Source organism: Gavia stellata, chromosome 13, assembly GCF_030936135.1.
Source record: "Gavia stellata isolate bGavSte3 chromosome 13, bGavSte3.hap2, whole genome shotgun sequence".
Classification (NCBI taxonomy): domain Eukaryota; kingdom Metazoa; phylum Chordata; class Aves; order Gaviiformes; family Gaviidae; genus Gavia; species Gavia stellata.
The window spans coordinates 10,907,649-10,931,138 of record NC_082606.1 but is presented as its reverse complement, the minus strand read 5'-3'; the positions used below and the strand labels follow the sequence as shown (position 1 = coordinate 10,931,138).

General features: G+C 40.6%; 1 protein-coding gene across 1 annotated transcript in view; it reads right to left on the bottom strand.

Annotated features, from left to right (window-relative positions):
- The window catches only part of MYO5A (myosin VA), a 93,033-nt gene that overhangs the window by 51,873 nt on the left and 17,670 nt on the right, over positions 1-23,490 (bottom strand). Inside the window, exons 4-7 of the mRNA XM_059824173.1 lie at positions 22,972-23,116; positions 5,768-5,924; positions 1,439-1,582; positions 101-182 (exon numbers count right to left, since the gene is read on the bottom strand). Of these exons, the coding sequence (XP_059680156.1) occupies positions 101-182; positions 1,439-1,582; positions 5,768-5,924; positions 22,972-23,116 (528 nt within the window). The remainder of the gene's footprint in view (positions 1-100; positions 183-1,438; positions 1,583-5,767; positions 5,925-22,971; positions 23,117-23,490) is intronic.

The window sequence follows — 23,490 nt, the reverse complement described above, 5'->3', positions numbered from 1 at the left end:
TAAAAGCCAGCAATTCTTCTTTTGGTTCTATGGCTCAAAAAGCTCAGAGATGCTGCTCTGTACCTACAATTGCACAACACAATGAATGTGAATTTCATACCTAATCGTAGAGTTTTAAACTCAGGTAATGCTGCAGAGGCACAAAGTTGGTAAAAGATGTGGTAATTTCTCTCCTCTTCTGCCTTTAAAAAGAAAGGAATTGATTATTTTTCACAGCCTAACAAGTGCCAGAAACATCCATGAGTAGAAAAGAGTTACTATGTTTAACGCTTTCTCTAGCATTACATTAAAAGCATAGAAGCTGCATGGAAAAAGGAAAGATAAATCAGCATCTATCATTTCCTTCTTGATTAATTTAATCCATTTTCAACAGCAAGAAGCATGCAGACATTTTAATTTCAAAAAAATGTATGATTTCACTTTTCAGAGCTGTGGATTACTACTAAATATAGATCAGGATTCTATGGGTGGGTGAAACGATCACATTTAAAAGCTTTTCATTTTCCAAAAATAACTAATACCATTCGCCTCAGCTTTTATAGTAAGCTGGTGAAGGGAATATCTTTCTTGCCAAGGCAAAGCTGGAATTTTAAAATGAAGGACGAAGACAGCTCAGAAGGTTATGACTCATGACCAACACCATAGTTCTGAACTTCAGTGCTCTAAATTTCATAACTTCAAAACAAAACAAAAAAGAAAAAAAAAAAGAAAAAATACTCTCTTCCAGCTAAACCATGTGCAAGAAGCCTCTCTTATTTTTAATATATACAACAGTACTTCACGTAACACCCCTACACAATGCAAACTGTAATTATTTGTTTTATACCTTTAGGCAGCCAGTCAAGGATAAGTCCATTTTTACTGAGCGCTAGACTATAAGGTAGGCAAAGATGGAGAGGAAGTGTGGGAGACAAAAAGGTTGTGGATCGGTTCAAGTATGAAATACCAAAATGAAGAGAGAGTTCAAGAAAGATGAAATTACATATTCTCATTTACCTACATAATGGCAATTAAGACTCATTCGTAATTATTGTGATAGCAGTGGGTGTTAACAAGAGATTGAAAGTGAGCTAAAATGGCAGCTTTACAAACCACAACAGAGAGCTCTTCTTGAGCATGAGTGGTTTCTGCTAGGTTTTGAAGCCCTATTCCATAATGCTAAGGTAAGCACAAACCATATTTAGTACTGCACTGAAAGTATTTCATGTTTAAATACACAGCCTTTTTAATACACATTTTACAACTACGAATAATTCATATAATGAAGGGCTGACTCGGTTTTCCTTTTCTCCCCCCTCCCCACATGGGCTATATTACAGATACACTATTACAGCCATCTCTTAGGAGAGATACCTAATATCAGCAAGCAACAGCTTTTTTTTTTTTTCTTTCAGCATAGTCACACAAACATACAATAAGAAGATTGCGCCAGTATTACCTGAAACACCACTCTTGATTTTTCCAAGAGGTAAGTTCTCATGTTAGCACCAATGATTCGATACCTCTTATCAAAACCAATTTCAATGTATTTCCCAAAGCGACTGCTGTTGTCATTCCTCGTAGTTTTGGCATTTCCAATAGACTGAAAAAAGGGAATACTGTAAAGGTTAAACAGCTTATAGAAATTATCAAATCTATTTAATCATCTACATGGCTCATAAACACTTAACAATACTAATTTTGTCCTGCTTTCAAAATAATCAAGCATTTAATAAAGAACTATCTCTGCCTGGTCAGCAAGTTACATCAAAATACAGTTATTTCATTAACACAGGATCAGGAGCTGATCTTCCTAGCAATGATTTCACTTCCACATAGTCTAATTTTCCAGCCAAAAATCCTTTATTGCCCTCTGAAGTCTTTTAAAGGGAATTAAAGAGTCTAACAGAATGCTCACATACACTCAGATTTCTTCCAAGGACTTAATAAAACTATAACAATTATTTCACACTGTATATATTCATACATGTATGTGTACAGATATATGTACAGTACTTGCAACCTCTGTAAGTCTACTTATCATAAACCCATAGTCCAGCAAACAGCCCCTATGTTCTGTCTGGCTAACAGTTTTTTATTATTATTACTCTACAATCAACCACATTTTCAAACTAGTTCTGCAAACGTTTCATTATAAAATACATACTGGGTGCCTAAATATAATCTAAAAATTAACATGTACAAACTTATGTCATTTGCTTGAAACTGAATGCCTTCCACAGCAGCTTGGTTACTGACTCAGAGGCAGTCTTCAATGCCGCCCTACGTGCCTAACTTTCTTAGATGAATTCAATGCAGCTTCATACACAATAAACAATATTTAATGTATTTCCTCTATAGTACGTGGTCTTGGGGTGCCCAGGGCAAATGACGACTGTGGTTCCTAAATGGTCTTGGTCCACCTCTGCCTTACCTCACCAGCGTTAGGATTCACCCCGCCAACAGGTACCAGTTGGATATATCAGAATTCAAGGCATGCAAATCACAACATGCTGAACTTCAAGGAAAAGCATTTTCTCTTCTCAGTTAGATCATGTTTTAGACATGATATAGCAATGCACCTTCCAAAAAAATCCTAAAGATATCTCTGTATCAAAAGGAATGGCATTTGAAGCAATTCAGATACAGCACACTGTCTTTTATCATATGCCACTGTGTGTACGTTATCAAGTACCCAACTCTGAAGTGCACCGTAACTCCAGAACACAGAGTTGTACCTATGTCCTAGTTTCCTAGTCCATGTAGCCATTCATAGGGACTCTCTACTGAATTAAAACTTGGGAAAAACAAATGAGAGCAAATAGCAATGCTGACTATCGGTATTCCAAATCGGTAACCAAAAGGCCAGTGAATCGGCAAGGGCTAGCCGGGTACAGCACGGACAGTGGGGATGAGACTTTCAGAAACCCCATTACAGCAGCAGCAGCAGCAGCACGCACGCCTGACCAAGCAGATGTCAAAGTGGGTATCAGATGAACAGTTGCTATAAAGGCTATAAGAACAAATTGCATCTCTGCGGTTCTAAGAAATACTGAATTCATTCAAACTGAACGTACTCAAACTGCACTTCTTGTGTTTTAAAATTATTGCTACTGTAATATATTTTGGTGGTGGTGGTAGCAATATAATATTACAAAATTTTCAGAAACGAAATATTACTTTGAAAGGTGTTACTTATAAAAAAGTTAAGAAAGTCTTTGGTATTATAAGACTGCTTACCAGAGTACATACTAAGCTGTACAATTCACATAGCTATACAGGGTAACAGAGAATGAGAGGCAGGAAACTACATATAAAGATGTGGTTTAAGACTTGACAATTTCTACATTTGCAGTAGGAAAACTGTATATAGTTATTGACTACAAAACTAAGTATTCAAATAGTTGCTAGAAATGTATAGTGGTCACTTGATAGGCAAAGATGATGTGAAATTCTGACACTAATGATGGTAGCTCATAAAATGCTGCTGTTTAGGTTGTGCAATTAGAAATTAAAAAATGAAATGACCTTCTGCTCCTAAGATTTTACAATCAACTTAGCAAATGAGGAGTTTCCTGTTTCTAAAATGAATTACTCATTTTCTTCCTAATCTACATGGGTTAATCTGTGTTTCTGCCATTTTATCAACTGAAGAGTTTGAAACATTAATTTGCTATCCTAGAGTCTGTCTCAACACCAGATTTCACAACACTCACTCTAAAGCTTAACATTCAAATGTTTGAAGTTAAAAGGATAACGTTCATCCAATTATAATAATATTTAAAGTAATTGAAATTTTAGATATATCCAAGTTCATTAAATTGTTGTTAGCCCTAGAAAATAAAAATAAAGCACCACCATTGTTTTTTCCTGGATAAATAAAAGTATGGATGGAAAGTTAATTTCTAGTCCTCAATTTAAATGTCCTTGCTTTGGAAATTAAATCAGACAATTAGTGGCAAGCTGATGGCCACGGATTGGGAGGTGGGGTCCAAGGAGTGAGAGAGAAGGATGTTTGGTTTAGGCTTTGAGACCAAACAAAAGCAGTGGTGCAGGGAAACCTGTAGACAGGTTTTTCAGTATTTCAGTATTTCACCCAGCAAACAAATAGCAAACTGCAGACCCATCCTGCAGAGTCTCTTACTGTAGCTGCCCCTTAGCAGACAGGCGGTGAGGACGTGGCTGCCCGCGTGGCCCCAGGTACCACCTCTGCGGTATGCAGGGAAAGGCAGAAGGGGTGTTCAGCACCCCTGGTCCTGTTAGCCACGCACCGAATCTCAACGTGGCCAAGGAGGTACGACACTTACTGCAAACGTTGGAGCAGTGAAAGGAGTACTCTGGGATTAGCTCACACCTGCAAAACTGCCGCTGCTCCCCAGGGCCCAGGCTGCTCCCGCTGGGGTAGGTGCAGCTACCCCCTGCGGAGACGAGGCTCAGCTCCCCCGGCTTCCTCCCATAGCTGGACATTTGGAGCCCACAACAGCAGAGCCCCCTGCTCATCATGGCACAGCTTGTTTTATCCCACGGAACATTTTCGGAACATCACACAGCACCACAAACTAGGCACAATTACCTTGTGACAGAACACACACAACTCGGATGGGGCAGCTATAGTTTGAGTATCATGGACTCCTCACACCAGGAGGAAAGAAGGAATAAAACATAGTTCATTTTTAAAAATACCTAAGAAAGAAAACAATGGCAGCACTTCACATTTCACATTTCAAGGCGTGCACTCCATTTACTCAAGTCTATCCACTAATGCTTCAAACTATTGCAGAGAGATGCTAAACATTTACCAAAGTATCAGTTGTCCTAAGCATTTTCTTAGGTTGCCCATAGACATACACATGTGTGTGCCTACGGACAGTGCTACTTCCCCCAAGGAATTCCCCCAAGACTGTTTATCTCTGGTGAATCATTTCTTAACATAGTTCCTTAACTTCAGCTACAACTTGAACCTACACAAAGGCAAAGGCACAAAAAGCAATTCAGATGAGCCTAAGAAATGTTTTCTGCTTGGCCAAGACATCGGAATTACAGCATCTCCTGAGCTTCCTGCAGAACAGAGATCCTGAAGCAGGAGAGAACTGTACATGTTATCTCATAGCCTCTTGCAAGCACCTACACTCCCAAGCCAATGGCTTTGGGACTTGATTACAGTTAGTTGCACAAATTTACAGAACTCAAACACCAGCCTGAGCTAACTATAGCAAAATGATGTCTTCTGTCATGTTTTTCCCCTCTGAAAGAAACTGTGTGCATCTCATGTAACTTTGCTTTCTATCTTCCCTAATCTCATTTCCTAAAATTGAACATTTGCTTTACTCAACAACTCTCTTCACTTCAGAGTATAATCTACTGGCCCCCTCTGTGTGATGTATGTGTTCAGTGGGTAAGACCAGAAGTTTTAATCCTCTTTGGAATTTTACACACAAAAACAGTCTTCTGCACTTGCATTTGGCCAGCGGTCTGGGAACTACCAGTGTTACAAAGCTGAATAGATTTAAAGCAGTATTCATATAATAATTACTTTGTTATGTGAAATACATTAACAATACTGAAACATTACCTCCCGTCTTCTCTCAATCTTTCATAAATACTACACAAAATGAAGCCTAAAGCACCTCCTGTTAAATGGACTAAAACCACAATTTAAAAATATATTTATTCTAGGTTCTTTGATCCTTAAAAAAAGTATGGATTGCTCTCTCTATTGAATGCTTATGTTAGGCACAGAATAGTAACTGCAGCTGGAGGGTGGGGGTTAGTGCAGTAACTCTCTTACCTCCATGATGGGGTTGGAGGCCAAGACTTTCTCCTCAACATTGGCTTCACTGGCAGATCCGCTGACCGTGGCAAAGTACCTCATGGCATATTTAGCAGAGACGGTCTTTCCAGCTCCAGATTCCCCGCTGACAATGATTGACTGATTTCGCTCATCTCTGAAACACAAAGACATGTTAATTACCAGCTGTTCTCTCAAGGACGCTTATTTTTTGTGCCCCCAACTTGGCAACAGCCCTTCCACCATAAATGTAAGCAATACAGCAATAATGTAAATGCACGTGGCAGAAACAAGGCTGTTAGCGACCAAGCCACTTGAATGGCCCATTGGACTGCCTGGGACCAGGATGCGCAGCCAGGATCGATGCTGCTGCCACAGTCCAGCCAGCCACAGAGCTGCTCTGGAGAGCCTGGCTACAGTGAAGTACCCGTTACCACTATTCACTACGTGCTTCTGCAGCTACTCCTATCCAGAGTCTCTGGCAAAGTGCTCCACTAAATTATCAGTGCTAGTTATTAGTAAAGATCATTCATGAAATCTTACAGATAGAGAAATCAACAGCAGAGTCAGCAACAGAACCTTTTGTCCTTCTGATCTAATCACCAGCTTTTCCCAGAATTGTTCTGAATCTGAAAAATTCAAACAGAGCTGTTCAGGACACAAACAGCAGCTCTGGAGTGAAGATGAACCCTTTGTTGCGAAGTAATTTCTTTTCATTTTAAAAAAATAATCTCCTTTTGCTACTAAAACAATTTTCTCTCGTCTCAAAGAGGGCCCTATCCATAAGCCCCAACTGTATGACTAATACACACACTACAAAATAACGAGGATAGAAATTAGCATTTATATAGCCTGAATCTTTTAAAATAAAGACCATACATTCTTTATACAGTATTTTGTATTTCCAAAGCAAAATAAGTTAAAATTAATAATATTTCAAAATACTCCTCTGAGCTGGGTGAGCTTAACTCTATCATACGTACTGGGAAGTAGAGAAAGAAGGAATAAAATTTTACCCCAAAGTTTTTCAGAGCTGGGGCTGGAACACAGAAAGTATGACCAAGCCCCCGACTAGGCTGCACTTACAGCACAGTAACTGTGAATGAAATTTCAGGCACGCACATGTTCAGGCAGCACATACATAGTCTGCACAGCCTCCAAATTCCTGCTGAGGCCACCACTAAATGTTAGGGGAAGAGAAGAAATATGCATGGAAAAACTACTTGTGGTTTCTGTAGCCTAAAGGTCCTCCAGGAGACCTGGCGTTCTACTTCTGAGATGGTCAAAAAAAGCTGCTGATAAAATCATAAAGCTAAATTACAGATCACGTTGTTACTCTCAAGCTGTTACCTATCTTCAAAAACATCCCCAAGCCCCCAGATAAGAGCACGACTCCAGCATCTACTTTGTGTTGCACAAAGACATAGGCTAAAGGAGCCGCTGGTTACGTCACGCATCTCTGGGACAGCCAAGGTGGGATTCGTTTAACCGAATGAAGGCATCGGCTTAAGCAGGTTTTCCACGTTTTGGTAAAAGGGAATTACTGTAAATGGCTGGGCGCTGATTTAAATTTAATAGGAAAGCGGTAAGAAGATCAAAGCAACCTAATTTTATGTTCTCAACTTCCATTTAACACATGCGATAGGTGTGAGTGACTACGGCACAGTTCACACATTGACATGCCCCAAGCTGTCAGTCTCAGTGGGAAAGTTGTGGGAAAGTACAACTGTTCAGCTTGATACCAGGTTGTGCGTAGTCCAGGTTACGTAGACTGAACTGCCAGAGATGCCAGCCTCGGCCACAGGAAAATGAAAACACCTGTCCATGAGACCTTTCTTACAGTGGCCATCAAGCCTGCTGCCACGCTCCTGAGGGAGGTCTGTGCTGCCTGGGATGGCTTGCGGTAGTGGTGAAGATTTCCAGCTGGGAAAGGAAGAAGAAACACTCTTGCTCCTTCCCCATTCCACCCTCCCCGTGTCCACTGGCAGGAGATAGACATGCATGAGGGACAGCCAGTAGCTCCGCGTGTCAGGAGGCGGCGTGAGTTGCATGGATGCTCACGTTCAAAAAGAGCAGCAGAAGGATATGAGAGAAGTCCAGCCAAAGACCTAAATGGGACAACCAATAACAAACAATCTTCCTCTCACACAGACAGTTCCTGCAGCGAGTCAAAAAGAGAGAACAATTTCTTCACAGGACAGGCAGTGCTCTTTCTTTTATTCCTCCACTGCTCTTTAGCATAGAAAAAAACCCCAACTATACCATTATAAAATATGAAACTTCTGGTCTGATTTCAGGAGCTGCCTAACACAGGAGATGGGCAATGACATAACAAGCTTTCAATTTGTAGATCGCCAGCTCTGTTTCATGTATTAAATATCATTAAATATACGAAGACTCATGAAGCTCAAGTCCTATGAAATGTATCCTCTGACGATTAAGCTTATTTTTATCTTAGTTCCCAAAGTACAGAAGGCTTTCAGAAAACAAAGTAATGCAACCTCAGCCCTACAGAACCCTGACAAAACTGTCAACAAAAAACTAACTCTGTTGCCAAGCCAGAAACATCAAAATAAAGGTGTCTCATTCTAACTATCCCACCCCTGAAGGACATGTGCGCGAGCGTGGAAAGCGCACACCACTCTTGCAGCCCCGAGTCCCCCCTTGGGAGGTCAGGAGGGGTAGGAAACACCAGGCTCTTCAGAGCACTGCAGAGAAGGAGCTCCATGTTTTCAAAGACCGTAATGAAAAAATGAGGTTGAAATAATTTCTCCTTAAGAATACTGTTGCTAATTAGCCTAGAGTTTCCTTCCCCCATGTCATAAGATACAAAGACATACTCTTCTCCTGAGCACTCATTCATGTGCTCAGGAATAAGAGATCCATTATTATATTACTGTATAAGTACATATACACGTACACTGCTCACAAATTTGCCTAGAGAAGATACGGCTGGCTCTGTGCGAGCTGAAAACATTGCTGCCATCTCTTCTGCAATGAGTATTTGTGTTTGCAACAGCTATGGCAATCATGAGAAACAAAGGGCTCGCTCATTGTCTGCAGCGGAGTCCTCTCGCATCACCCTGCCAGCGCTCCATCCACACTCAGAGCCACTCTTGTCTTCAGAAGTACATTAGTCCATTGTTTTGCTTTAACACACTGGAGCGACCATCCTCTAGAGTATTATTCTTTCTGCCTTTTGGCAGAGAGAGAGGAAAACACCACAAAACGGCCAAGATGACACTCAGCGTTTGAAGAAGGAGAAAGGACAGCGTAACACAACGCCCCAAACGCAACAGCAGCAGGGGACGAGCTGTTACTGCCACAGCCCCAGGGAAGACTTGGCATATGGATGTCTACCCCAGGCAGCAAGATACTTAGTCTTTCAAGAAGGAGGGTGGGGTAGTCCTGCCAGGCAGCCCTGTCAGCTCGGCAGCAGGCTCTTCTATGTCATTAAACTTTAAAGAAACAAAATGCTACATTGAAAAGAAAATAATAAGTAAAACAGAATCAAAATACCTTGGATAGTGTCTGAAATGTGGTGAGAATTATTTATAATGGTTTGGTACAATGATCAGTCTAAAACATAACCTCTGCTTATGCCAAATGACATTTTCATGATCAGGCTGCATTAAAAACAAAACAAAACAAAGGAAAAAATCCCCAGAAAACACAAGTAACAACACCCCGTGTTCTTTCTCAGGTATAAATAACACTTTTGGAGTTATTTTTAGCTAACCATTACCACCAACCTTTGACCTGACATTGTGAGCACTGAACATGTCACCAGTCAGGAAAAAAGCTATAATTAAAACTTTCAGCCAATGTGACACAAGAAAGTAGGGCAACAGCATTATGCGTGACACCGCTTTGTAGCCTGATGCCATAATCCATTATTTATGCAATACTTCTTCATCTTCTTGTAGCTTTTTCTCTGAATAAAGCACATAATTAGAGGATTTTAAAATTAAGAATAGTTCTGAATGGAAGATTTTAATTATGTTTTTACAAAGAGAAATGCGGGAAAGCAAGCTGGGAGACAAGGTGGAGGAGTCCTCTTTCACCCAAAGGTGGATAACGATCACATCCTAGGATACAGAACTACATTACAGGGATACAATACTAAGCCAAATTGTCTTGAAAAGAGGTGTTTAACCCCAGCAGACTGAAACAGATTGACTGGGAGCAGTTTACCATTCACAGAAACACAAAGCATTATGTTCAGGCATCAGTCAGGATCACATTCAGCTTTTGCCAGTTCTGAACAGTGCAGAAGAATAAAGGAATGACAAAATGAAAATAAAACTTCAGTTTTAAGATGATAGGCCCAAACATTTCACAAGCTGACACGATAGGCTGAGATTGCTTGCCGTAGCAGGGGACATGATTCAGAAATCTTCCATATCTATTCTCTCAGGCCTATACTTCTAAGAGTCATGTGAGGGTAACAGCTATTTCTTGTCTAATAAAAGAACAGTAACACACTATGGAATAAATAACCGATAATTTAAAATAGTGTTCTCTCTCACAAAAATAATGCCGATGTCTAATTTTGAAAGGTAATATTCAGGTGCTGTATCCAAGCCATACACAACTCCACTCCTTATGACAAGTAATGGCCATAGAATGAACAATAAATGTCACTAACTTTTCATATCGTAATTCCGGTAAAGGACAGAAACAGATTTGTGCATAGGCTGGTAAATTTTAAAGACGATTTTGCTTTACCTTCAAAATTCTGTCGACAGGCAATATCTTCATGAGGAAATTCACTGTCAGAGTGCCAAAACAGAATAGATGTAGACTTATCAAACTCCTGGAAGCTTGAGATTACAAGCCACATTCCAGCAGGGTTTTTTTTTTATGCTTTGAAAAACCGTTGCAAAATTCAACACTGAAGATAGCTTCTGCTCAGAGGAAGTTCAGCATTGAGGAAAAGAAGAGTGCTACAAACTGACTTGAGATACCTTACATGCAGAAAAGGGTTTTGCAGAATACGAATGAAATGACAATGCACAAGAAACCAGAAAGTGGTTTAAAAAAAAAAAAAGTCTTGTTTTCAAAATGTGAAAAAAAGCCTTTGTTAAGGATATGCATATATCTTAATACAATACTTTTAATAGCATTGACTGCTACTAACTTTAAATTCTTACATTTCATAGAAATTTAAGGGAGATGGTTTCAGAAGGGCTCAGAATGGAGGAAACGCTACTCCCACGAGGTCACAGCTGTCAGCTTCAGTGGAAGCAAGAGCAAGACTGTCACTGGGCACCTTCAACGTGTACAGAGTGCTGCAACAACACTGACTAATCATGGATAGCTGTCATTATCTAAGGCAGCTTTTAACGATTTCAGTTGACCAATTGAAACATTGAGGCAAAAAAGAAAAAACAGTGCAAGAAATGAAACATTAGAGTTACTAACATTAAAGGCAGAGTTGTCAATTTTCAAACAATTTTCATTCCTTAAGATCACTACACCCACTGAAGTAGGTTCCCTCAAAAACCAAAACAGCTTACTGCATCACAGCCATTATTTCCATAGCAAACTGTCCAAACAGATCAGGATAATCCAGACATATAGACTGAAAAATCCCTACAGATTTTTGTTTACCTTCTTCCTCTACACCAACAGAAAATCCCTCTCTGAAGCAGGAACACTAAAACAGTTAAAAACCTACCCACCAATAAACATTTAGGAGGGGATTAAAGAAGCCCAGAGCTATTCAATTTAATCATCAAAGCACAACATTGTTTTTGTGGTTTTTTGCTTCCTATGACTGATGCATTGGACATATCACTTGATCTTGTCTTTCAGACTCATGACTCCACAGCAAATAATGTCAAATAGATGTATATGAGCATACACACCACAAATACATCAGGCTGGGAAAACAAACAAAAGGAATACAGAATTATTGACATCAACCTCAATATTCTTATCAATCCATCCATGCCCAAGCTACCGGCATCTCTACCTGGCAAAAGTGTATCATTAACAGCTGATCTTAAAAGATTCTGATATGGACTTTGAAATGCTTGCCTGTGATGAACTACTTCAAAGCCGAGTTGTCTCAATGCCATATAAGATAGATGAGACTGGCAGAAAAGATCAGTGCATTATCTTTAATATAAAATGAAGAGATCAAATAACAGGGCAATTTGATGAGAAGAACATTAGTACTTACTTTGCCTTTGATCCTAAATCATCTATGTTTGTCAACCTTGAGGACACTGCCAAGGTGCTGTTTTTAAGGAAGCTTCTTGTCATGGTGGTTTGAAGGCCACCACCTTCAGGACATCATCTCCCCGCACTGCTCCAGTGCTAAGAGGTTTAATTAAGTCTACTGCCTTTTTTTTTTTTTGTGGAGTTGCCACTTTTTGTAGCTTTCTTCTTTTCTTTTGGAACAACAGGTTTAGGTTCTGGCTATGGGCACCAACTCCATGGCATATGACAGTTTCATTTTTTATTTAAATCAAAACAACACAAACTGCTGCTAAAGGCCTGATGCTGCGATCTTCAAACATTGAAATCTCCTACTGCTTCAATGCAAGAACAAGAACACAATAAATAGCTTTTATTTAATCTAGCAGTGACAGTCTGGTCTGCATTATCTCACCACTGTTCTTCTACTGCAGTTCTGTGGTAATAAGGTAGACTTGTAAGCCTGAAATTGCTTTACATTTTCAAAACAGTGAATGTTGAATGATCAAAGAACCTGACAAACTCACAGGGAAGGAATCTGTGACTCGGGAAACATCTGGGATAGATCCTGTTCTCAGTGTACACACATAATTACCACTAACATCAATGTGCGTCATTCCCATCAAAAACAGAAAAGGAACTAAGTGATATGCCATCCTACAGCTGAATTATGGCAGCAGAGAAACCAATCCACGAAAGTAACTTAAAAACTAATGACATTGCTGAAAGGTCAGATAGGATTCACGCTGAAACGCTTGCATGTTTGAAATCTTGCTGTACTTCCATTAGCTGCAGCTACTCTGAGAGCCATAGGATTAACCAGGGACCAGCGCAAACCTAGTTTAAGCTAAGTGACATGTTTTACGCTCTACACTATAAAGCAGATTTCCAATGCAAGGATACACGTACATACATGCAGCTGACATGATTAACTGTCTCCAGCAATGCAAACATAACTCTGACCTAAGTAAGCATCCTATTTCTCGCAATCAATCTCTCAGAATCCCCGTTGCATATTTGTGACAGCATATGACCAAAATAACCTGCAGTATATCTACAGTCAGAACATTCACACATCTTCGTATCTGAGAGCATGACTAAACAAATCTGTTTAATAAAGATCAGTTTCTCCCCATGAGGTAGCTATAACAAAAAAAAGAGCACAGAAAATTTTACCAAATAACCTCCTCATTGATAAGATTAAATAAAAGAAGCTTACACAATGCACTGAAAAGAACAGCAGTGTGGAAGAGCTAAATATCATTGTAACTGCTTTATCGATGTTCCCAAATAACTCAGAAGTACTGATGTTCTAGGAATAGAGAAATACGTCTAATACTCCACCCATTCCAAACAGCTTATTCAGTCTTGGAATAATTACCCACATTGGCTTTCATCAGGTATCAATATAAAGTTAAGAGTTCTCTGTAGTATCGAAGGTTTTGTGAGCTTCACAGAAAGCAGCTTGATTAACTTATTAAGAAATTAGGAAGGAAATTCCCAGCCGCAGAAGGCCAGCCCCAGCAGGCTAAGGGAGCACTGTCTGCAAGGGACTGGGCATCTTCCAACATAGGAAAGAGGATGCAAAGCAGACGAATGGAGAGAAAAGAATAAAGCAAGAGAAGGACAAATCTGTGGCATAAGATGAAATTATAAGGTTTTGCACATCTCATCTGAAGGCCCACTAAATAGGTCCGACTTCAATAAATGTTGAGATAAATAGAGTGTTTCCTAAAAATACCAGTGATTGTAAACTTGAAACCAAAATAGGTCTGTATTTTTCTTCCTAGAACACTCTTCTTTTTCAGCATGAAATGTGGTTTGGGAGAGATACAAGGATATTTTTTGCAGAGCTCACCAGCCTGTGCTCTCCCTAACACCTGCCCTTCCCAGTCCCCCATTGGGGTAGGTCCCAGGTTCACTCTTTGGGCAATTGTGCTCCACTTCTGTGCAACACATCCATTGTTACAGTTATTTGTTTTTCTAAAAGACCAAAATTGCTTTTTACACTTACCCTAAAATGAAAGGCAGCTGTAAAACCCACCAGCCCTGGAAGGTTTAACACGAGTCAGCGCAATATATTTAGCTTCACCTTTGCCTCAGCCAGTGTTGTGTGGCAGCAAACAAGGCTGCACATGTTCAGCAGCACTTGTTCAGTGCAAAAGCCTTTGAAATACAGCCCAGGGTGGGCAGCATCTGTTAGGAGCCATTATAAAAACTGGCAACTCTACAAACCCAGCATTTGCTTTTCAAGTACAAGTAATGTAACTGTTCAATAAATAAATAAATAAGAATTCGTTCAGCAGTTTTCTAATGCTCTCGGACCGGTTGAGAACAGCAGCAGCCAGGTCCAGGCAGCCTTCCTGTGACCTCTCTCATGGGGGCAGGAGGCAGCATCTTGCCCTTTGTCAACCTTTGAATAAACTATTTTAATCACAAAGTTCTTTGCAGCCCTGAATAGGTTCTGTTGTCCCCTGTTGCTGGATTTGGCTCTTGGCCTCCTTAACATGGGAAAAGCACCCCCGTTTTGTCCTCTTACTTTCCAACTGCTTCCTACGGCCCACATAAGGCAAGCACATCTTTCCATTCTCTTTACGTAGCTGCTGAGCCCCTCTTCCTGGGAGGTCACCTTCCTCTGGAGAAGTCTCCCCTGCAACCAGGCAGCACCGATAAACCCCACCCCAGCGCTCAACCCTCACCTGTACCGCAGGAAACCCTCTTCCCTCATTTTTAAAGTTTCCTCCTTGCAGCGCTCCTTTGCACAGCCCCTCCTTCCCTGCAGAGCCACGTCATCCCGGCGTTCCCAGTGCCGAGGCCTCCAAATTCACTTGTATTGGCACATCCCAAAAGGTGCGGTCTGACAGAGATAATTATTTTTTCCACCCTCAAAGGGCTGTTGCATGGATTAACAAGGTAACTTTTGTAAAACGCCCAGAATGTGCAAAGTGCTGTGTAAGCGCTAAGGATTATTATTAGAGACCAAAGTGCTTTGAACCATTCTGCGGCGATGTGATGGCAGGGTGGAGGGGGGAGAAAAAGTGAGTTCCTAGTGCTATGACCCGGGAGCAAGCATCACTTCTTGTGCAGAACAGCAGCCCCATTTCTTGGTCTGTTCCACCTGCACACTCTGCTCCCTTCGGTTTATTTTGACTATCTAGATCTAACATGCTCTGACCTGACACATCCCAGTCTTCACAGACGCCACGCATTACCAATTCAGAGACACGTTCAGCTGCACCTTGAGTCACAACAATTGCTCCCGACTAAGCAGTAAATTAATTCTTTGTAAAATCATTCATTTTTAATAGGCGTGAAACATTAGTCCAAACCATGTTCTTTAACCACATTTCTAAATATACTTCCAGTTTAACTGGAAGTATAAACTTCCAGTTTAACTGGTTTTTTTAAACCTAACAGCACTTCTCAGTGACATCTTCTTTAGCTGCTGGAGAAAAGAGGACGTTCTGAGCACAGGACTGGGGGCTGGAAGCTCAGCGCCTGGGACCAGCTCTGGGCTGATCCAGGCAAGGCCACAGCACACCATCTCTGCCTTACTTGTCTTCTATACAAGCAGAAATTGATATACCAGTATTAGAGGAGACAGACTTTGGTGAATTCTTGTAAAGTGCCTGGAAAACTTGACGCTTTCCGTGAAAGCAAACATTATGCAATATATGTTACCTGCCACAGAGACCCCTTAATGCTGCAGGAAATGAAGGCATGCAAAACATAGCATGTTAATTTTTGTACATTGAAAACAAATTAGCTTCGGGAGAATGTTATCAGGAAACCCATTTAACTGCTGCATTATCAATTACATGCTCTATTCCCATATATTTTATTGTCAAGCTGGTGTGATCAAGTCATCAGACACTGTATCAGGATTTTCAATTCAGGGCTCTATGCCCTGCTTTTGCCGCCTTGGTGAATTCACCAAAGTTGCTCTCCAACTCCCCATGTCTATTTTAACTTACAAAACTGAAATACTAGTACTGATCTCTTCCGTAGAGGAGTTTGAGATTTGCTCACGGAAAGTGCCGAACAAAGGTGAAATATTACTATTATACATAACCCGAATTTTTTTGAGTCTGTTCCAGCTGCAAACTCAGCCACTCCGAAAAACCTCAAATTCTTAAGCATCTTTTGGTCCTCTTCAACAATAGCTTGGTAAAAACATTCTGCAATACTCTCAAAACCAGCAGATGTACTTTTTTTTCAAAATTAACAAATGGCACCACTTGCCATTTTAATTGTATCCAGGAAACACAGCTCTTGACTGACAAATTTGGTGGCCTTCTACAATGGGGTTACAGCATTGGTGGATAAGGGAAGAGCAACTGACGTCGTCTACCTGGACTCATGCAAAGCATTTGACACTGTCCCACACAACATCCTTGTCTCTAAATTGGAGAGACATTGGTTTGACGGATAGACCACTTGGTCAATAAGGAATTGGCTGGATGGTCGCACTCAAAGAGTTGCTTGCAGTCAATGGCTCAATGTCCAAGTGGAGACCAGTGACGAGTGGCGTTCCTCAGGGGTTGGTATTGGGACTGGCACTGGTTTAACATCTTTGTTGTCCACTCGGACAGTGGGATTGAGTGCACCCTCAGCAAGTTTCCTAATAACACCAAGCTGTGTGGTGCAGTTGACACGCTGAAGGGAAGGGATGACATCCAGAGGGACCTTGACAGGCTCGAGAGGTGGGCCCGTGAGAACCTCATGAAGTTCAACAAGGCCAACTGCAAGGTCCTGCACATGGGTCGGGGCAATCCCAAACACAAATACAGGCTGGGCGGAGAATGGATTGGGAGCAGCCCTGAGGAGAAGGACTTGGGGGTGTCAGTAGATGAGAAGCTCAACATGACCCAGCAATGTGTGCTTGCAGCCCAGAAAGCCAACCGTATCCTGGGCCGCATCAAAAGAAGCGTGACCAGCAGGTCGACGGAGGTGATTCTCCCCCTCCACTCTGCTCTTGTGAGACCCCACCTGGAGTACTGCGTTCAGCTCTGGGGCCCCCAACATAAGAAGGACATGGCCCTGTTGGAGCGAGTCCAGAGGAGGGCCATGAAGATGATCAGGGGGCTGGAGCACCTCTCCTATGAGGACAGGCTGAGAGAGGTGGGGTTGTTCAGCCTGGAGAAGAGAAGGCTCCGAGGAGACCTTAGAGCAGCTTTCGAGTACCTGAAGGGGGCCTACAAGAAAGCTGGAGAGGGACTTTTTAGAAGGACATGTAGTGACAGAACCAAGGGTAATGGCTTTAAACTGAAAGATTAGATACTAGGAAGAAATTCTTCACCATGAGGCTGATGAGGCACTGGAACAGGTTGCCCAGAGAAGTTGCGGATGCCCCAACCCTGGAAGCGTTCAGGGCCAGGCTGGATGGGACTTTGAGCAACCTGGTCTAGTGGAAGGTGTCCCTGCCCATGGCAGGGGGGTTGGAACTAGATGATCTTTGACATCCCTTCCAACCCAAACCATTCTGTGATTGTATGTAAAAAATGGCAAAAGGTGAAAAGATAATAAATTGACGGTAACATCTCTTGACACATACAAATGAAGAAAACCGAGGTCAGCACATGCTGCAAAATCATGACAGATTGCACTCCAGAGGAGCACAAAGATGAGCCAGCACTATGCAACTGATTTATCTAGGGATTAGTCAGAGGTCACTCCTGCAATACTTTAGGAAAGCTCATTGCTTAGCTACCAGCAGGACACCTCACATGAACTCTAGCGTCCAGCTACGACCACACTTAACCCTTTTGTTGCCTAAAAATAATCACTGCTCAGACAAGTAGATCCCTGATGTTATGTCAAGTTGATTACCCTAGCTGCTGTCTTGTACCCGTAACATCATAACATGTCAGACCCAAAGTATAAGAGACTATTCCAAAATCATCTGTTCTCACTGGAAAGGACAATTTCCCTTTTCATTCTAATTTTAACAACAGAGCCTGAAAAGTACTATGTCTTTTCAAGGTAAGTATTTAACTTTAAAAGTTATGCATCAAAGCCATAAGTCAAAGGCAGCCCTTGCATGTTTGTACAGTGCCCACCACAGCAGGCTCTCATTTCGTAACTGGATGCAGATCCATGATGGGTTGTTAATCATCCCTCTCCCGACTTCTGCCAGGGGAGAACAGAGTATCCATTTATCAGACACTCAGAAGCAAAGCAGCAGCTGATCAAATGTGCATTTTTATAAGAGGACATCATCGTGGGATGCCTGGGATAGCTGGAGACTGTCAGTCAAGGTGCTTTCAAAACACCTACTCAACAGCTCACCAAGCTCCTTTTGAACAAAAAGTGATAGGGAAAAAAAATCTTCCTGTAGCTGAGAGCCATCAGACACATGCCAAAAGTCTGACAAAACAGAGAGGCAGCCTGCTTATTAAAGGTAATTTAATGAAAAAGATACACACTAACATTAAATAAATCGTTATACTTTGTCCAAACAGAAAAAGCAAAACTTTGGAGACTGATGCTTTAAACACTGTTGCTTTCCATCCTGGTATTCATTGAGTTTTATAGGGATATCATCAGTATGTAATTCTGTTTGTAGATGTTACTTTCAGCTTGCACTTTGCTAGACAACTTTACTAATTAATCAGAAGGAAATCTCCAAGTTAATTTATTAAATTGAAAAGCACTGAACTCTGCTGTATCTGCCATCAATCACAAGTAGAATGGAACAAACCAGACCAACAAAGTGCTGATAAAAAAAACCCATTATCTTAATTACTGCAATATACCCTTACCAGGCAGGCGAAGGGATCCTGTGTAAGAGTGATTTAAAACTTCTTTCCCTAATAGTGTTAGGAAACTGATAATCATAAGTCTCATACATTAATGCAATTCTTAACAGTTTCAAGAGTATAATCATCAACATCTCCTCTTAATGCAAACCATACAGTTAGAAATGGAGGCTTCTACTGAATATTACAAAGCAAATGAGCTGCACCTGCTGATGGTTATGATTCCTACTGAAGTTGTAATGCTTTCAAAAAAAAAAATAAAATCAAATACTTGCCAACTGATTCTTTGCCTCAATTTTCATAGTTACCACAGAGGGGCAACTGTGAAGACTGAACTTCTTTTTTGTTAATAATTTGGAAATGTTGACTTACGAAAGTGTTACGTATTGTAGTTCAAAGGGTTCAACACGTGCAAACACCCACATGCTAACACCATGGTTTATATTTCTGAGACAAAAATAAGTTCTTCAATAATAATTTACTTCCTTTTAAATCGCTTGTCTGCCTTAAACATTGTCCCGAACCTGTATAAGTTTGCTCAAATGAAGCAAGCTATCCATGAACAATACATTGCCTATCTGTGAGAAGAGAGAGACCTGAGTGCAGGTCCCAGCTCTTTCCAAAAGTACAGCTTGTTACAGCTTTTCCCACAGAACCACAGCAGCCCCCAAACCACTCTGCATGAAAGCCCTGAGGCAGGGGGGAGCCCCTCGGGCAGGTCCCCATCCAACCGATCCTGCTCCCTCCCACTGCGACATGCTCACGGGTGGATCTCCTCCTGCTCGGGTGGACGAAGACCTGCTCTGGAACCCTTACACCTGCGGTCTGGAGGATCATACAGCCCAAACCAATAAAGTTACTGGTAAGTATGAGGTGTACATAAACCTAAGTCTAACACAATTTAAATGCAGATGTAAAACTAGTTCATTGCTTATTTTGGGCACAGGAGAGGGAAGGTGTTGGAAAGGAAACTGTCAGTCTGCGCAGAGGAGCTGCAGGAGATGGAGAGAGAAAAGGAAAAAGGCACAGAGATACAGATGAGAAGAGGGGAATAGAAAGGGAGACTGGAGAGGGAGGAAAAAAAGAAGACAAAAAAAAGAAAATAAATAATAATCCATAATGAAATTAGTCTTAAGAGAGTTGTGCACATTTTCCTGTGCTGAAAAAGACAAGAAGCTACTAAGCAAACGGTAACCACTCATCTGATTGTCCGCTATGGGTAAAGACAAGCCATATTCCTTTTCACTAACCCTCCACTGGAAACTGGTGACAGAACTGCTGTTGAAAGAGGAAATAATGGATGCCCAAACGGGCACACCACTTCACAGCCCATGCATACCACACCATTCAGCTCGCTCTATGCAGAAAATTTCACTTGTGAAGGTGTCTTTACATGCCGCTTTATACTGCAATTAACCCCGAGCAGTTGCTGAATATCACTTTTCGTGCACAAGCCAGATGTGAGCTCCATCCCTGTCATTCCAGGAGTCATCGTTTTTGCACTGTATTTTTTCTGAAGACGCAATGCAAATATTTAGTGTACAATCACTAGCTTTCCTGATTGTTGTCATGGGGCATTTTCTATGGCTGAAGGAGACCACAGAGATCATTTCGTTACAACCATGCACATGGAAAGAGTTTCTCAGCCACTGCAGATGGAGTAATTATGCCAGCAAGAACAAATTCTAAATAATTAAATGATAAATTAACAAGAAGACTTAAGGAGTAAATATTTAGAAGAGCTCACTGAAGCCTTAGGGATACGAGCATCATGACCAATTATTCCAGTGATCATTTAAACATGGAGTTAGGGAAAATTAGAAACAACAGAAAAATAAATCTCACCAATTACATGCATAAATGCAGATTAATGCCATATGAGTAGCTGCCATATGAATATTCAATGCAATTATTAAAGTGTTAATGAAATAGTCACAGACAATGTGATTTTCATTTTTAAATAACCAGCTGCAGAAATGTAAATCTGCACATTTTTTTCTTTAACTTCGTAATTCAGGAGTAAGAGGTGTTTTGTTCAGAGCGTAGAAAGTATCACTGATGTTAAAGGGCAGGACAACTAATTAAGGAACTGGAAACAGCATTAGAAAACGAAATTCAATGAGGAAACCCAGTATGTCCAAATGACAGAAAAAGCTCCTAAAGACAAACAAGCCCAAAAAAAAACCAAAAAGAGAGAAAAGGAAATAAACATTGGAAAACTAAATAAACAATGAAATTGTTACTTCAGTGTAGTGGAATTTTTTTCATTTTCATTGTGTGCTCAGATTTCATCTTGCACCTATGAAAGTATTGTCAGTTATTCATAAAAGAAATACAAATTGTTTCTAACATGTTGTAGACACACAAAGGAATTAATTCATTAATGCAAAAGGATTATTTAAGATCATTTCCATGCTTATATAATTTCTCATCATTTGTTTTAAAAAGAAACTTCTACTGCATCTTATTTGTTGTTATTCAGGACTGCAGAATTGCTGGAGGGCGCAGCGAGAGCTCAAGAACAGGCAATTAACACAAAAAGCAAAAACCACAGCAGGAACTCTAGCCAAAATCTCAGCCCTCTGAGTCTTCTTCTGACAGCAGAGAACACAGATGGCGGCAGATAGAAATCTCCACTGCACAGGCTTCAGCTAACAAGCACACAGAATACAGGTGATCCAGCAATTTGCAATTTCAACACAGGTAAGAGGTAAGCCTGCTCCAGACAGTGGTTAGAGGCAGCTAGTAGAGAGAGATCCCCCTCCAACCTCTTACATCCACTTGTTAATATTAAGAACAAAAATTATGGGAATTTGGATTACATCCATCACTGACATACAATTGCAGGTCACTGTACTGTAACTCAGACATAAAATAAGGCTAATAAATTCTTATTTTGTAGAGCTTTTAATGGGACTTGAGTAGAAAGTCTATTTAAAACAACAGTGATCTAGACTGAAAGAGCCATAATGCAGATGTGACTGTCATAACATACAGTTTTGCCTTTATATTCCCATGCCAGATTATATATCTATTTTCTTAGCAGAAAGGAAGTAAGGTGAATACCTCTGCCATTCAACACCGCAGATGTATAGTATTTTTGAAACATCGGCTATTTCGAAATTACCCTAAGTCATGAAATGTTGCACTGTACCGTACCATTCTTTTGAAATTATCTATTACGTAGGTATCGTGAATCACCATATTAATGTACGCAGCTGACTAACTTCATAGCGTACAGAGCATTTTATTCATTCTAGCTCTCATATGGATTCTTAAATGAACAGATAGCTAATTTAAAAGATTAACATTTTATCGTTTTCAACCCATTCACCCCTTGCCTCCCCCTCTGGCAGCATGGCTTGAGGGCCATCGCAATTAATCCAGAGATCTGCCACTATTTTGCTTGATTAATTCCATCATGGGCTGTATTGTCAACACGGAAAACTGTATCAATAGCTTGCAGCGAACCATTGAGGACACCAGAGACTATCTTGTTAAGCAAAGACCACACAGTAGCCCCAAAGGTCTTGATCCTAAAAATTAAATATTTCAAGAGCTCCTCAAATTGGCAGGCTCTTGGGGTGAAGGGGCAGAAGTTTCTAATAACACTCTCCTTGGGTGACAAGTTCATTTTCATGCAATATTTAAAGAAACAAGGATTTCCTGCGCAGCTGTTACAGTGTCCTTAAAGACACCGTTTTCAAACACTCTGTGCAATCGTCCCTCCGCTCCCTCTTAATTCTAGTCAACAACAGCCACAGGCAGATTACGTAGCTGGGACTTTACCGACATGACTACGAGCCTATAATAGCACTCAGAAGCCGAGTAATTTTTTTTCTGTTGCGAGTATCACGTATAAATACGAAACAGTTAAGAATCTGGCACTTTTCTCTTTAAAAATCCACTGATGATTAAAAAGTATCTCCACATTTTGCTAATCAAATTAAAACAACGTAATCTTATAAAGCACTGGGCTAATTTTAGACCTAAATACTGATGAGATCTGTGGATATTCCTGTTACCTGTCAGTGGCCATGATCTCCATGGCATTCGTAATGCTTTACTGTTGGCTAACTTGGGCAACTTATCCTCTTGTGAAATGGACTAAAACACTGGATAAAAGACAGATCTTGCAAAATATTTCATGAGCTATAAATTAAAGAGAAGACCATCGGCCCAAGATTTTAAGTCTTATTTCTTTTAGAAAAACAATTAATTCAAGACTCAAGGTCTGCAAACCTGGCCATCTGCTTATACGCTTCTTCAGCCACCGCAAAGATATGTGGATCCATATCCCCCATATTTTGGCCGCTGTATGCATTGATGATATCTTCGCCATAGATAGGCAGTTGTTCATAAGGATTTATGGCCACTAAGACGATACCTACAAAGGAAATGAAACAAAAGGAATTATTAATAGTTGTTTCAAAATAAAACAAACCAAAAAATGGCTTTAACACCAACTATTGTTCTAAGCTTTCTAAAAACATTAACTAGAGATGAATAAGGATCTGATATTACTGACTTCAACAGATATTTATTCTGACCACAGCTTTGTGTACAAAAAGTGTCAGAAGAGTTTACTACCTCTGCTTTAGGAAACACATCAGGGCCGACTTTTTACTTTTTCTCTCTATCTGCCTTTTCTAAAGCTAGCATGCACGAAACAAACAGATTCAGAGTGCGTCAACTTGAAATACAGCCTGCTCAGCGCAGTAAACCAATGAATGTGCACTGTACTTCCCCGTGTTTTACTGT